Source organism: Ceratotherium simum, chromosome 16, assembly GCF_057802395.1.
Source record: "Ceratotherium simum simum isolate JZ-2026a chromosome 16, ASM5780239v1, whole genome shotgun sequence".
Classification (NCBI taxonomy): Eukaryota; Metazoa; Chordata; class Mammalia; order Perissodactyla; family Rhinocerotidae; genus Ceratotherium; species Ceratotherium simum.
The window spans coordinates 62375729-62391234 of NC_141915.1; the positions used below are offsets into that span (position 1 = coordinate 62375729).

The 15506-nt window shown below is 40.1% G+C and overlaps 1 protein-coding gene across 7 annotated transcripts in view; it reads left to right on the forward strand.

The window, feature by feature from the left end:
• The window catches only part of TBCD (tubulin folding cofactor D), a 202786-nt gene that overhangs the window by 5731 nt on the left and 181549 nt on the right, over window positions 1–15506 (forward strand). For 6 of the 7 annotated variants that reach the window (XM_087441863.1, XM_087441861.1, XM_087441864.1 and 3 more), the window contains exons 3-5: window positions 10686–10783; window positions 11857–11958; window positions 13396–13542. In XM_087441863.1, coding sequence (XP_087297989.1) covers window positions 10686–10783; window positions 11857–11958; window positions 13396–13542 — 347 coding nt within the window. Of the gene's footprint in view, window positions 1–10685; window positions 10784–11856; window positions 11959–13395; window positions 13543–15506 lie in introns of those variants that run through there. The other variant, XM_087441866.1, reaches the window with a different exon arrangement.

The window sequence follows — 15506 nt, forward strand, 5'->3', positions numbered from 1 at the left end:
ACAGTAATTTCCTCGAAGTGGAGAAGCTAGGCCTTTGATAACTTTGAATTCAACTCTTACTTCCATCAACAGTGTGTGAGAGTGCCGTTTTCTTTATGTCCTTGCGAGACTGGATTTGGATATTTGAAATCTTTACCAACGTAAGCATAAAGTTACCTATTAAAGGCATTACATGGTTTTATTTTGCATTTTGTTGTTTCCTTGTGAGGGTAAATTTTTTTTACATACGTTGTTAGATTTGTACAATGTTTCTTCATCTGTGAATTGTCCATTCGTATCCATTCACTCTTGGTATTTTTGCCTTGTTCTGAATGCTTTTTTAAATGAATCAGCTAATTTGATCCTCACAGTAACCTCATAGTACCTATGGAAGGTCAGTGGTTATTAACCATACTTCATAGAGAAGGAAACTGCAGCACAGCTCTGAGAGTTTAAGAAACTTGGCTAGGCCACACAGCTAGTAAGTGTTCCAGCCAGGATTTAAATCCAGACAGTCCACTTAGACCCTCATACTGTTTTAAACAAATGCTTTAGAAATTCTCTAAATTCTGGATTCTAGAATTCTTTGGGATCAACCCTGTCTTCCTTTCCTCCTAGGAAAGCTTGCAGGCCTCAAGAGGGATAAGTGAAGATTGGGGGTATGTGGGAGAGGGCTAGCCCCAGGGAAAGTGGTTCTGATGTCTGAGAAGCCAGCCTCTGCCTAGCTGTGCTGGAGGAGAGCAATGGGGCAGTGGGCTCAGGGCAGGATGTCTTGGGTTCACGTCTTGGGTTCATGGCATTTCTCACTGAGAAAGCAGGTGTGGTCGTTGCTCAAGAGGTAAAAGATGGTGTGTTACCCTCTTCTCTATGGGTAACAACTTTGGACCTGTGGCACTGCCTTTATTCTTTCCAGAAACCTTTCACCATAGTGCATCACAGAACATTAGCACTTACTGTGAGTTGTTTAGTGATCTGAATGATTTTTGAGAGTTTGTCATCAAATGAACTGGAACAAGAAAATGGCAACCATAGTCATGGCCGCTGGTCCTTTGTCATATGTTGCACATTTCGTGCCTTTTGCTTTTTTTTTTTTTTTTTTGTGAGGAAGATCAGCCCTGAGCTAACATCCATGCTAATCCTCCTCTTTTTGCTGAGGAAGACTGGCTCTGAGCTAACATCTATTGCCAATCCTCCTCCTTCCCCCCCGCAAAGCCCCAGTAGATAGTTGTATGTCATAGTTGCACATCCTTCTAGTTGCTGTGTGTGGGACGCCGCCCCAGCATGGCCAGACAAGCGGTGGGTCGGTGCATGCCCAGGATCCGAACCCGGGCCGCCAGTAGCGGAGTGTGCGCACTTAATCGCTAAGCCATGGGTCCGGCCCCTCATGCCTTTTGCTTTTGCCTTTTAATATTATGTGGTGTATTTTGTGTATTGAATTTTAAAAATATTTATGTTGTCACAACTATCACTTTCTTCTTGTGTTTGGCCTTTGGTGGTGTGCTTTAGAAAGTTTATTTTTCCTAATTGGATATGTAAGCCTCATTTGTTGAATAATTCAGCTGCCCACCCCACCCACCCCCCGTTTGAAATGCCATTTTTGATCTGAATTAAATACTCACATAGGGCTGGCCCTGTGGCATAGTGGTTACGTTTGTGTTATGAGAGGTTTGGGGATTCGATCAGAGACGTAAAAGAAACTTTTCACTTCAAACAAATGGACTGAAGGTATATTTTATTATATAGAGGATAGTAAAGGCGATAGTCTGCAAACAGATCCGAATAGGTCAAATAATAAGAGGGAAAAAACACCAGCTCGACTGTAAAGGGAAAACATCCACATCGGCTGAGATAGCAGCAGATCTGAATAGGTCATATAATAAGAGGGAAAAACATCAGATCGATCGGAAAGGGAAACACCAGATCGACTGAAGGGAAATGACACAAATCAACCGGAAAGAGAAACACCAGGTTGACCGAAAAGAGAACACATTAAATCAGTTACTTCACAATAAATCAATTACTCATAACATCCACGCCCCACTGCCGGGAGAGTCCTGTCAATCGACACGGCTGGGCAAGGATCACACATCCTGGGCAAGGCGTCCCTTCCACAGGCGGAACGCTCACCAGGTCTCAGGTTCCAGCAGTTTATATAAGCAGTTACAGAGTTAGAGAGCAAGCATCCAGCGTTCCCATGCACAAAATGGGTATCAGTGGCGTACATGCACTGAGCCCCTTGGCTAACGTCCCAGCCCAGTAGTTGTGTACGTGTATTGTTCTCTTTGGTTATCGTCCTAGCCCGGCACAGATGGCCAGTCCATCCCGTGCTACGACGCTCCAAGAACCTTGAAATGTTACAACTTGCAACTCTCTCCGTGGGAGAAGGGCCAGTTCCCACCACGCAGAGAGCAGCTTTTATAATTCTTTTTGTGCCGGTGGCTGTAGGTCAATGGAGCGGCCAAACATGGCTGTATTCATGTCAAGACATATTTGGCCGTGGCCATCTCCATTAACCATAAGACACCATATGCACAGATAATGAACTTTATACACAAGTATATAAGGCATATCCAAGAATCCAAAATCCAATGACTATAATAATTATAAAACTATCTCACGATAAAGGACCCAAACCCGAAGGTAACCAATCAAATAACCCCTTAGAATATGAAATGTTATTAACTTGATCTTGTAAATCATGTACAGCATCAAAGATAACATTAGATACGGTAACACTTAGGCCTAACAAACTAGCTTGTAGAAGTCCAGACCAGCCCCTATCACGGAGGGTAGCAGAAGGCAGGGTAATAGAGAAATTATCTTATATTGCGAAGTTGCTTGTTGTTTCTGAGACCAAATTTCTTGGCCCTTTATAGTCCAGGTTATAGGTCCCACTGGTATAGAGCAGTTGGTCTAACAGTGCAGGGGCAAAGCTTGTCCTACAGAGGTATTAGTTGGTGTGTAGGTCTGCAGCAGACATGGAGTTGCAGCACAGCATAGCGAACACAGCAGGAATATCTGTATGAAGTTTGTTTTCCCAAGTGTCCACTCTTTTCGTGGACCCATTGTGCTAAGCCTGGGTTGTGTGTTGTATGACTTTGCACCAGCTGATCAGCATAAGAGTTATACTTTTGTTTTGTAGAAATTAAAGAACTGTGAGCATCAACACGAAATACAGTAACAGTTGTATTTTGGCATCATAATCGTGTCTTTTTGTAATTTTTAAGTTAAAAAAAACTTTAATTTTGGCAGAAGTTTATCAAAAATATCAAAAGATTTTAAAACACTTGGTCAAATAGGAAATAATGCCTAGTTATTTATTTAATCAAGTTGATAACAAAAATAGTGAAAGGCAAACAGAGAGTTAAAACAGTCAAAAAACAAAAAGAAAAACCTTAATAGAGAGACTTTAGTCTTTTTGAACATAGGAAATTAGTTTAACAAAACATAGGTGTTTTGCCTTTTATATAGAATTATTCAAAAGAATATCTTTTAATCTTTATATAAAGAGCAGACTAAAAGTTTAAGAAAATTACCTTTATAAGAGAGAAAGTCAAATTTTAATTTTTTATCCACTTTAGCCAACTTGATCATGTGTAAAACTCCTCAGGGCTTTACTTTTATAAACCTTTTGTCATTTATTTTTTATATTTAGAATTTGTCCCATGTCTTTTTTTTTTTTTAGTACTTTAGGACAAATTTATCTTTTTTAATAAAATAAAAATATTTTTTTTATATCTTTTTTATGGGAAACATATATTTTGTTTTTTGTATACAGACTTTTTAGAAATGTGTATTTTTTCACAGAAAATTTCTCAACATGCACGGAACATGTTTATTAATAAACGCAAGCATCTTTTAGTTTCTCTGAGATAAGAAACCAAAGGCAGACAAATCTATGCTTAGTAACCAATTTTTAATGTTTTCTCTTATGTGGGAATGACCCAGAGACTCAATAAATTTTTATCAACTTAATTTAGCAAAACTCTAAAGCTTTAAGTTACCAAAAAGATTTTGGAAGCTATTTTTGAAATCACTTTGTCTTTTAGAAGTCTCTATGTATTCATTAAAGATTGTATTTCATTGTGAGAGGTTTCGAATCCTCTCTTTTAAGGGTGACCCTTAAGGTGAACTCATCTGAAACAGATTCTCCAGAATAGCCATCCCAATTTCAAATTACTTCAAAAGTTTATTTTTATTTGCTTAATTTTAGATCAGGAATTCCGGGGGAGTTGAAGCGGGAAGCTCAGCAAGAGAGGGGAGGGGAGCAGCAGATTCAGCTTCGGCTGCCGGCATGTTTAATTATTTAATTATTTTTTCTTAAAGAGGCAATACAGTATTTCTGATTTTATTTAAAAACCTCAAAGGATTAAAATAGGCTTCCCACTAGTTGTTTAACCTTTTAGTTGGCTTTTTCCAATTGCATAAGTAAATACATCAGTTTTGGTAAATTGAAATTGCCTCATTTTGGCCACTTTTTTTTTCTGGAGTCTATGGAATATTGTGGCCATGTGGTGTTACAAGAAAAAAAACTATCTTTTTCTTGGACTTGGGCTCCTAGCTGAATATAGCCCATTTAGCCAAGAGGTGGCCCAGAGGGCTCTCCTTGGGGACAGATGGAACTTCCCCCCTTCAAAATTACAAACATACAGAACAGACAGTCAAATGGGATCCCAAACAGAACAGATAGATGTATCTAACAGATTTTGGGTTAAGAGTCCTACAATTATTCCCACTCCAGTAGGGATAGCCCTGCCTCTTAAAGAGACAGGACTCCAGATGGAGGGGAAGGGAGTTTTTGGTGAAAGCAAAAACAAACAAACAAATAATTCTAGAGCCTGTTTCCCTGTCATAAGAAAAATATGCCCAGGGTCAGCGGTGCCAGGTCAGGTGGAAAGCCCTGGGAGCAGTCCCTAGGGCAAATCACCTAGGCAGCTGCTGGACTGTTTTTCAGGACATCCCACCCAGCCCAGGGCCACCGAGCCACGGACAAAGAGCCTCCCGGCTGGCTTGGCAAATTATTATTGGATACATATTTAGGCTCTCTATTTGTCACTTAAGAGGGGCCAACTAAAACTAGAATGCCAGGCTCACGGCAAGGAAAGAGTTTTTATTTTGGGTGACATCAGCTGGGACTGTAAATCTGAAACTTCTTTTTCCAAGAGTACCTTTTCCCTTGTATTTTATCCTTATCTTCCATAGCCCGATGATAAGTAGTCAATAAACATCAATAAACATCAACCTTGCCGTGCCAGAAAAGAAACATCATCTCTTTTTTTTTTTTACTGTCTGCAAAGTTTTGGTCACATTCAATGATTTTTATCTCGCAGACGAACATCTCAAGATTCACATAATCCTGACCTTTAAGTCCACTCCCCAGCCAGAGTGCAAAAGGGAGGGTCCTCTCATCCAGACAATTTGGTACACTCTGCTTTGGCAGCCCAGGTTTGCAGGTTCGGTTCCCAGATGGAGACCTACACCACTCGACAGCCATGCTGTGGCGGTGACCCACATACAAAATAGAGGAAGATTGGCACAGGTGTTAGCTCAGGGCGAATCTTCTTCAGCCAAAAAAAAAAAAAAAAAAATTTCTCACATATATTGGCCTTTGTTTCCAGGCTTTCCATTCTTTTATCCTTGTCATTTTGGTTTATATTAGTTGCTTTGTAATATATTTTGTTTGAATCTGATCTTCTTATTTTCCTGACTATTACCTTGGCCTTTCATTAATGCAGATGAACTTTAGAATTATTTTATCACCCCAGAAAATCACTTTGGAATTCTGTTAAATCCAAAAATTCATGTAGGGAGATTCGATGTCTTTACAAGGTTGAATTTTGTAAAGACCTATCTAAGAAGGTGGTATTATGTCTCTAATTATTGAAATCTTCTGTGTCCCTTAGTAAAGTTTGCTAATTTTCTTTCTTTTTTTTTGTGAGGAAGATCAGCCCTGAGCTAATATTCATGCCCATCCTCCTCTTTTTGCTGAGGAAGACTGGCCCTGAGCTAACATCCATGCCCATCTTCCTCCACTTTATGTGGGACACCGCCACAGCATGGCCTGACAAGCGGTGCGTTGGTGCGCGCCCGGGATCCGAACCCGGGCCACCAGCAGCAGAGCACGCACACTTAACCGCTATACCACGGGGCCGGCCGGTAGTTTGCTAATTTTCTTTAGGTGATTCCTGGAAACATTTTTTTAGGTTTATTTGTAAGTATGTTTTATCTTTTATTGCTCTTGTGAAATTATCTTTGTTTTGTTTTCTAACTGATTTTTGCTGGCAGACGGCAAAGATATATTTTATATACTTATTTTGTAAATGGCAACACTGGTAATGGAATATGTATGTGTATACACACTGTTTTTTTTTGCTGAGGAAGATTTGCCCTGAGCTAACATCTGTGCCAATTTTCCTCTATTTTGTACGTGGGTCACCACTCCAGCATGGCTGATAAGTGGTGTAGGTCCGCGCCTGGGACCCGAACCCGTGAACCCCGGGCCGCCAAAGCCAAGTGCACCGAACTTAACTGCTATGCCACGGGGCTGGGCCCCATACATATTTTTTAAAATAACAACTTGATTGAGGTACGATTTACATACCATAGAGTTCACCCTTTTAAGTATATGCTTCATTGTTTTTTAGTATATCACAGAGTTGTGCAACCATCATCACTAATTCCTGAACATTTTCGTCACCCCAAAAAGAAACTCATATTCCTCAGCAGTCCCTCCCCATTGCCTCTCCCTTTGGTCTCTGGCAACCACTAATCTGTTGTCTCTCTTTGTAGCTTTGTGTATTCTGAGCATTTCATATAATGAAACCAGACATTATAGGTCTCTTGTGCCTGGTTTCTTTAACTTAGCGTAATATTTTCAAGGTTCATTGTGTAATGAAGTACTTCACTAGTTTTTCATTTGGTTCTTTTGGGTTTTCTAAGCAAGTAAATAAATAGTTATATAGTTTGTAAATAGTGCTAGCTTGATCTCTTTGTCCATGGTTATATGTTTTCATTCTTCCTTTAAAAATTTTTAAAGTTAACTTTATTGAGGCATAATTTATGTATAATAAAGTGCACCCATTTTAAGTATACAGTTTGATTTTTGATACATGTGTGCACCTCCACCACTGTCAAGGAGTAGAATATTTCCATCACCCCAAGAAGTTACTTTATGTCGTTTTGCAGTCAGTCCCCCTCACCCTGGCCCTGGGCAACCACTGATCTACTGTATTTTACTTTCTGGCTTCTTTTGTTAAAATAATCTTTCTGGGACTCGTCCATGTTGTTACATGTATCAGTAGTTCCTTTTCTGTTGAACTACAATTTGTTGATCCTTTCCCCAGTTGATGGACATGTGGATTGTCTTCAGTTTTGAGCTGTTACAATGCTGCTGTGAACATTCACAGACTGTTCTTTGGGTGCATGTATGTTTTCATTTCTGTTGGGTAAATATGTAAGAGTGGAATTGCTGGGTTGTATAGTATGTGTATGTCTTATGATAAACTGCCATACTGTTTCCATAAAGTTTGTACCATTTTACACTTCCACCAACAATCTCTGAGAATTTCAGTTGCCCTACATCCTCATCAGGACTTAGTATTGTCAGTCTTTCTGATTTTAGCATTTTAGTAGGTGCATAGTGGTATCTCATTCTAGTTTTACTCTGCATTTCCTAGAGGCAGATTGCAATCTTTTACATTTATTAAGACTTATGGCCCAGCGTATGGTCTGTTTTGTTGAAAGTTCCATATGTACTTGAGAAGAATGTCTATTTTGCTGTTGTTGGGTGGAGTGCTCTATAAATGTTATTTAAATAAGGTGGTTAATATTATTTAGGGCTTTTGTATATCCTTACTGACTTTCTTTTCGGTTATTCTATCAGTCCCTGCGAGAGGAGTATTGAAATCTTCAACTGTAATTATAGATTTGTTTTTCTCCTTTCAGTTCTCAGTTTTTGCTTTGTTTATTTTGAAACTCTGTAATTTGGTGTATACACTTATAGAACCGTTAAGTCTTCGTAATGAATTGAAGTGTTCTTTTTCTCTCTGTGATCCTTGCTGTGAAGTCGCCTTTGTCTGACACTGATCTGGTTGCTCCAGCTTTCTTATGATTAGTGATTTCTTGATATGTCTTTTTCCTTTGTTTTACTTTTAACCTAGCTGTGTTTTTATTTTTAAGGTGCATTTCATGTAGGTAGAATATAGTTGGGTCTTCCGTTTTTTAAATCCCATCTATCCTTGCCTTTTAATTGTTTAGATCATTTAATGTCGCTGTCAATATAGAGTTAAATCACCTTTCTTGCTATTTGCTTTCTATTTGTCCCATCTGTTTTTTTTTTTCATTTTACTCTTTGCCTACCTCCTTTTGTATTAATTTAGCATTTTTTGGTATTCAGCTTTGTTTCCACTGTTGGCTGAGTAGCTATTCCTTTGTTTTATTTTTTTAGTGATTGCTCTAGGATTTACAATATATATCCTCACTTTATCACAATCTGCCTTCAAATGACATTGCATTGTTTTGTGTATAGTGTAAGAACCTCACAACCAAATTCTCTTGTTTCCTCCTCCTGTTCTTTGTCATATACCTTACTTCTATGTATGTTATAAACTTTACAGTATAGTGTGACAATTTTTACTTTAAACACTCAATTTTCTTTCAAAGAAATTAAAAATGAGAAAAAAGTCTTTAATATTTATTCATGTATATACCATTTCTACTTTTATTCTTTGCTTTCTATAGATAGTAGTTTCTATCTGTTATCATTTATTTTCTGCTTGAAGAATTTACTTTAACATTTCTGCTAGTATAGATTTACTGGTGATGAATTCTTTCTGCTTTTGTATGGTAGTTTGTTTCACTTTTATTTTTAAAGATGTATTACTAGTTATAGAATTCTAGGTTGACAGTTTTTTCTTTCAGCATTTTGAAAGATGTGGTTCCTACTGCCTTTTGGCTTGTGTTGGTTCTGACAAGGAGTCTGTCTTCATTCTTTTCTTTGTTCCTCTATGTAATGTGTGCTTTTTTCTCTGGGTGCTTTTAGAATTTTCTTTTTATTGCTAGTTTTCACCAATTTTATTATGACATGCCATATTGTAGTTTTGTTTTTGATTATGACATGCCATATTGTAGTTTTCTTTCTGTTTATCTGGCTTGGAGTTTGTTGAATATTTTCGATTAATGGGTTTATAATTTTCATCAAATTTGGAAAATTTTTGGCTATTTCTTCAGATATTTTCTCTGTCCTTGCCTCCCTCCTCTCCTCCTGGGACTCCAGTTACACATATGCTGATACACTTGATACTGTTGCACATGTCGCTGAGGCTGTTTAGTTGTTTTAGTCTCCATTTTTCCCCTTAGTGTATAAGTTTTTATTACTGTGTCTTCAAGTTCTATGCTCTTTTCTTCTGTAGTCTAATCTGTTGTTAATTCCATTTAGTTAATTTTTCATTTCAGATCTTATTTTTTCCAGCTCTTGAAGTTCTGTTTGTTTTTTTAATATCTTTTATTTCTTGCCTCATATTGTTCATGTTTTCTTTTACATCCTTGAGCATATTTGTCGTGTTTATAGTACCTGTTTTAAAGTTGATATCTACTAATTCTACTATCTTTGTCATTTCTGGGTTCTTTCTGTTGATTGATTTTCCTCCTGTTAGGGGTCACAGCAATTTTAGACAGTCACATGTCCAGTAATTTTTGACTGAGTGGTGGGCATTGTGATTATGTTGTTAGGTGTTTTAAGTTTTTTGTCTTTAAAGAGTGTTGAAGTTTGGCAGGCAGTTTAGTTAATTGCAGATCATGTATATCCTTTTAATCCTTTTTAAGCTTTGTTAGGGCAGGTCTAGTTTTTTCTCTAATTTAGCCTTACTACTGTGGAAAGACTTTTCTGGAATGTCTGCTGGTTGCTCTGGGTGCCCATCAAGGACTCTGCACTCAGGCTTGATAGAATTGGAATGTCAGCACTGTGTGAGCTATGGGAATTCTGTGCCTTAGTGCTTCCTGGCAGTTGTTCTTACCTGGCCTTGTGGACTTACCCCATGCATGTGAAGATTCAGCCAAAGACTCGAGGGGCCCTCTGCAGACTGCTGGAGTTCATTGTCTGTTTAGCTTCCTCTTTGGTACGCTGCCCTGCAAATTTCAGCTGACTCAGCCTTCTTGAGCCCCCCTCCCTGCACTGAGTTCTAAGAACTACCTCCTACCACGTGGGCAGCTATAGATCACAGTGGGTTTGTTACCATGCACTGCCTGTTGTTCCAGTGTCTGTATATATATTGGTCCAATTGTCTTGTTCATAGTGGTAGGGCAATTCTGTATCAGTTATTCCTTTATAACTAGAAGTGGAAATCCTTTTTTTTCTGTCTTATTACATTGATTAGAACCAGATGGTTGCTAAATCGTAGTTGTGGCAGGTATCTTCTGTAAATCATGGTATTAGATATTGATTTGAGATAGAATTATTTTTTTAAAATAAGAATATTTTCCCTGCATTTTAAAAGCAGGAATGAATGTTCTGTTAATTCTAATGCACTTTTAGAAACTTAAGATGAAAATGTTTTTTCTTTTGCTCTATTGATACTTGGATTATATAGGTTTACTAATATTGAACCATTCTTAGATTTCTGAATAAACACTTTTTTTTTTGGTGTTTGTTTTAATATCATATTGACGTTTAGTTTTATAGCAAATGTTTTGTATATGTTTTTCCTTAGAATGGATGATGGACTTGTTGTTGGATATAGTGCAAGATAAGACATCTCCAGGTGACCTTGTACATCTGGCTTTTAAATTTCTTTACATCATCACCAAGGTAACATTTATATAACACTTTATAGTTGACAGACTACTTTCTTAATATACTTGATCCGGAAGTTACTTTCCAAAATATTATTTCTTAGGAAAATGGTTCTCTACATCATAAGTTGTGGGTTTCATTCTTTCTTTTTTTTACCATATGTTGGGGATCAGATGTTAGTGATCCAGGGGGCCCTTTGGCTGAAACAGTGTCTGAGATGTTTAGCGTCTTGCATTTGAATAGATCAAGCACCATCTACCTGGAAAGGAGGAGCCAGTGAGCGAGTGGGAGCTATAGATAGGACTAATTCAGGAAAGTTTCTTACAGGAAAAAGCAAACAAGCTGGTGGAAGCGGAAGCACGTTTCTAACTTGAATGTACAGTTTCTTGGGGATCTTGTTTTGTAATGCAGGCTCTGAGAGAATAGGTCTGGGGGGATCCTGATACTCTGCATTCTCACAAGCTCCCAGGTGATTCATGTGCTGGCCTTCAGACTTACTGTTTGCAGTTTTGACCATGGGAGTGACTCTGCCATCTCAGGGTGGCGTTTGTGGTTCTGTGGGGCTTCACATTGTAGTGGTGCCTGCTGTATGGTGAAGAGGGGCCCTTGGCCGGTGAGAGAGCACCTTGGGTGGGCTGTCATGCACACTTCTCTGCAGCTCGGTTGGTGGAGTATGGGGTCCCTCCTGAAGGTGTTAGTGCCACTGCATTTTATGGAAGGCTTAATGAATTTGGGGACCTTTGAGGTTCTCGAGGCCTTACTCCTCATAAATGTCAGAGGGCAGTCATATAAACAAGGTATAAGCCAAGTTTTTTAGTTCATATAACATATCTATATTTCTGATGAACCACATACAAGGTTCATTAATCAGATTGGGACAGAGCATGTTTGTGAAATGATGTAAGAAGCAGAGATAGCTTTCTTGTTGTATAGCCTTACTGAGTTGTATGGCTGTAACCTGATATAATTCTCTTTGATCATTGGGTGGCATAGGTGGTGATTTTTGATGATAGAGGAAAGAGAAAAATCTTGTTACTTTCTATATTTTCTAATTATGTAATAATTCAGTAACTTTTTTTATTTGATAGGTTCGAGGATATAAAGCGTTTCTTCGTTTATTTCCTCACGAAGTAGCTGATGTGCAGCCTGTTTTAGATATGTTTACAAATCAGAATCCCAAAGACCATGAAGTGAGTCTTCCTTTCTCCTCCTCCTCATCTCCCCCCTCTTCTTTCTTCCCTGTTTGTTCCCGTCCTGCAATGGAAACTTCATCGACTGTTTCCTTCAGTTTTATCTTATGCTGTTTGTGTCCCTCCCTCTCTTTTCTTTTATTCTTTTGGCTTTCCCTTTTTACATGTTATTTTAAATTATTTTGTTTTAAAATATGCTCTTTGTATTTTCTATTTATAAAGAAAATATATGCCTAAATACAGTGTGGCAATAACTATATCGCTGTCCAAATTTTTTTTAACTTGAAATATAACTATATTGGGGGTCCCCAAGACCACCCCAGGTTCCATGATTGCCTAGGACCACTCTCAGGACTCGGCGTGTAGTCATTCTCATGGCTATGATGTATTATAGCAAAACCAGCAAAGGGAAAAGGCACGTGGGGTGAGGTCTGGAGGAAACCAGGAGCAAGCTTCTGGAGTCTTCTCCCAGCTGGGTCACACAGGGCACTTGTAATTCCCCTAGCACCTACTTGTGACAACGTGTGTGAAGTGTTGTCTACCGGGAAGGGTCACAGAGACCATTGCCCAGTGTTTTTATGGGGAGCTGGTCATGAGTGTACTTTCTGCTGAGCACATACCAAAACTCCAGACTCGCAGAAGGAAAGCAGGTTTCAGCATAAACCATGTGGTCTGTACAAACAGTCTGGGCACAGAGAGTCACCCTCATTTAGGGAACTGTGGGAGCCCTCCCGAAATCTGTGTTCCCAGATGCCTGCTGATATGGCCAGTCTTGTAAGCAGGCCTTTGTAAGGAGAGCAGTCAGGCCTACCGTGGGGCACTCTTCTGCACAGTGTGCATTCAGAGGAGTACACAGTTTATAACTGCACCACTGTGTGAATTGTCTTGGTGGGAATGTGCCCGATTTTAGCTGAAGACATGGGTGAGCATTTCTATTGCTCTCCTCCTCTACTCCTCATGCCCTTGCTCTCCTCCTCTACTCATGGGTGATTCCAGGGCCAAAGGGGAATCTTGTTTTATTGACTGCTGAAGATAAGGGCACTCTTCTTTGACTGCAAGTTGAGAATTTTTTTCTTTATTCCTAAGCCTTCTGTTTTTATCTTTTTACCTGTTTTCCACTTTCTTAAAAGGCCGATTGCACGCTGAAGGGTGCCAGTGAAGAGAAACTGTTATACTGGTGTATTATGATTTTTCATCACTTTGCTGTTTCTTTTGTCTGCTGAGGTAGCTAAGTCCGTATGACTGAGGGGGTATGTGGATACGGGAGAGACACGGGAGGAGCTAACGATGGTCTGCACCCCAGCCTCTGAGGTCGGCAGCATTTGAAGGTCCTGTGAAGGCATTGAGTGGGCAGGAAGGGCAGCAGGACTGAGTGGGGCGTGCGAGTCACCTCTGTTCTTTACACAGGAATCATTTTACTTTGATTTAACTTCTTAGACTTGGGAGACTCGCTACATGCTTTTATTGTGGCTCTCCACGACCTGCCTGATCCCTTTCGATTTTTCACGCCTTGATGGGAACCTTCTGACTCAACATGGGCAAGTTCGAATGTCCATAATGGACCGAATTCTCCAGATTGCAGAGGTAATGTGATTATGCAAATATTTAGCCGCTAATTACTGTTCTCTTTCGTTCTCATGCTGTCTTGATTTTAGAGTTTAATCAGGTACACTTTTGACATTTCCATATTTCTTCAACTGCTGCTACTGTTTTTCAGTGAGGTACAATTCCATTTCATAACTTACTTTGAAATTGTGATAATTCACACAGGGGTCAGGATGAATTACTTTATCAGATTTCATTTGTAGATAATGCAAATACTCTGTTAAGCCTATTAATGACATATAAGAGGTTTCAGGGGGCAATGATAAGAGAAAATAAAGGTCCGTTTTAAATTTAATTTTAACATATAAGTAATGCATGATCATTATAGGAAAACTAGAAATAAAGAGAAGCAGGAAGATATTAAATTGAAATCTCTCAAATTTTAGTGCCAAGGGGTGACACTTGTGTATTTCTTCAGACTTTTCCTGATGTAAATGGTACACACATAGACATAGGTTATGCTGTGTAAAAAGTTACCCCAAACTTGAGTGGTTTAACACACGTTTATCATCTCACAGTTTTTGTGGGTCACGAATCTGGGTATGGCTTTGTTGGTCCCTCTGCATCAAGGTCTCCTCAGGCTGAGGTCAAAGTTCACCTGGGGCAGGGTCCACTGCCATGCTCTCATGGTGATTGACAGAAGTCAGCCCTCGAGGGTGTTGGACCGATGGCCTCGGTGCTCTGCTGGCTGTTCCTGGTCTCATGGCCCTCCAGTGTGGCAGCTTCTTCTGTCTAAGCCAGCAAGGGGCAGGGTCTTCGAGCCGGACAGAGGTCACAGTAACGTGTTACCTAATCAGGAAGGGGTATCCCACCCCTTGCCAAATTATGTTGGTTAGAAGCAAGTCACTGTGTCCAACCCACGTTGAAGGGAAGACACAGGACCATCTTAGGGTCGGCCTGCCAGGCTTACCTATACTAAGCAGTCACCGAGTGCCTGCTCTCTGCCAGACACTGCACTTTTCCTATATGAACTCATTTAACCTCCTTAGTGAGGCAGTTGACTGTTTCTGTCCTCGTTTTACTGAGGAGGCAGCAGGCGTAGACATCAGTGACTTAGCTGGGTCCCCTTGTTGTAAGTGGTGGATCCAGGTTTGCAGGCAGGCAGTCCGTCCGACTCCTGAGGCCACACTCGTCATGGCTCCATGGTGCCCGCTTTTTGTCCTGTGGCCTGTTTTTTCCCTTAGTAGTATATTCTAAATGTCTTACGTCAGCGAGTAGATGTCTCCCTCGTAGCCTTTAGGGGATAACGTGCTCCACTGTATTCTGATTTATAACATATCCTCTTATAGGTGCACGTTTTGTTTGTTTCTGGTTGTGTTCTGTTAAAAACAGTGTGATGATGGCCTGCCTGTTGCATACCCTTTGTGCTTGTCTTCTATCTGGGGTGACCAGATAGGGCAGTACATGTCTGCAGGTATGGCACTCTGTATGGGATTGTCCTCCAGAAAGCCCGCCCCAGGAAAAGATCTTGTAAGTGTATTGTTTGGAAAAAAGTTGGTTGAGGTGAGAATTGGAAACCTCTTAAGGTGGGCCTCCCAAGAACAGCTGGTCGCTTGTACCCAACCTAGGTCCTCTTCCGTCTGAGTGGGGCCTCCTGATTGTCCTGGACACTAAAATGCTGATGGCTCCCAAGTGTGTCCCGCAGACACACCGTGGTTCTTTGTTGCAGTTGGGTAACACAGACGGGTTTCATTTTTCTGCTGTTTTTGCAGATGTGTGTTTCAGGGGTGTGATCCCGGGCTGTACATGGGTTAGGCTGTTACCCGAGGGTGCGCACAGTGGTTGGTGGCCGCAGCTGTCAGCTCAAGTCTAGGGGTAGTTTGTGCAGCTTTGGAATTTGGCCTCTGCCAGTAAGCTTCTTCCTGACCCTGGGCTCTCGGGGAGCAGCTGAGTGTGGGGCTAGCCAGCAGAGTGGGTCCCTGAGCTCTACATCATGGGCGTAA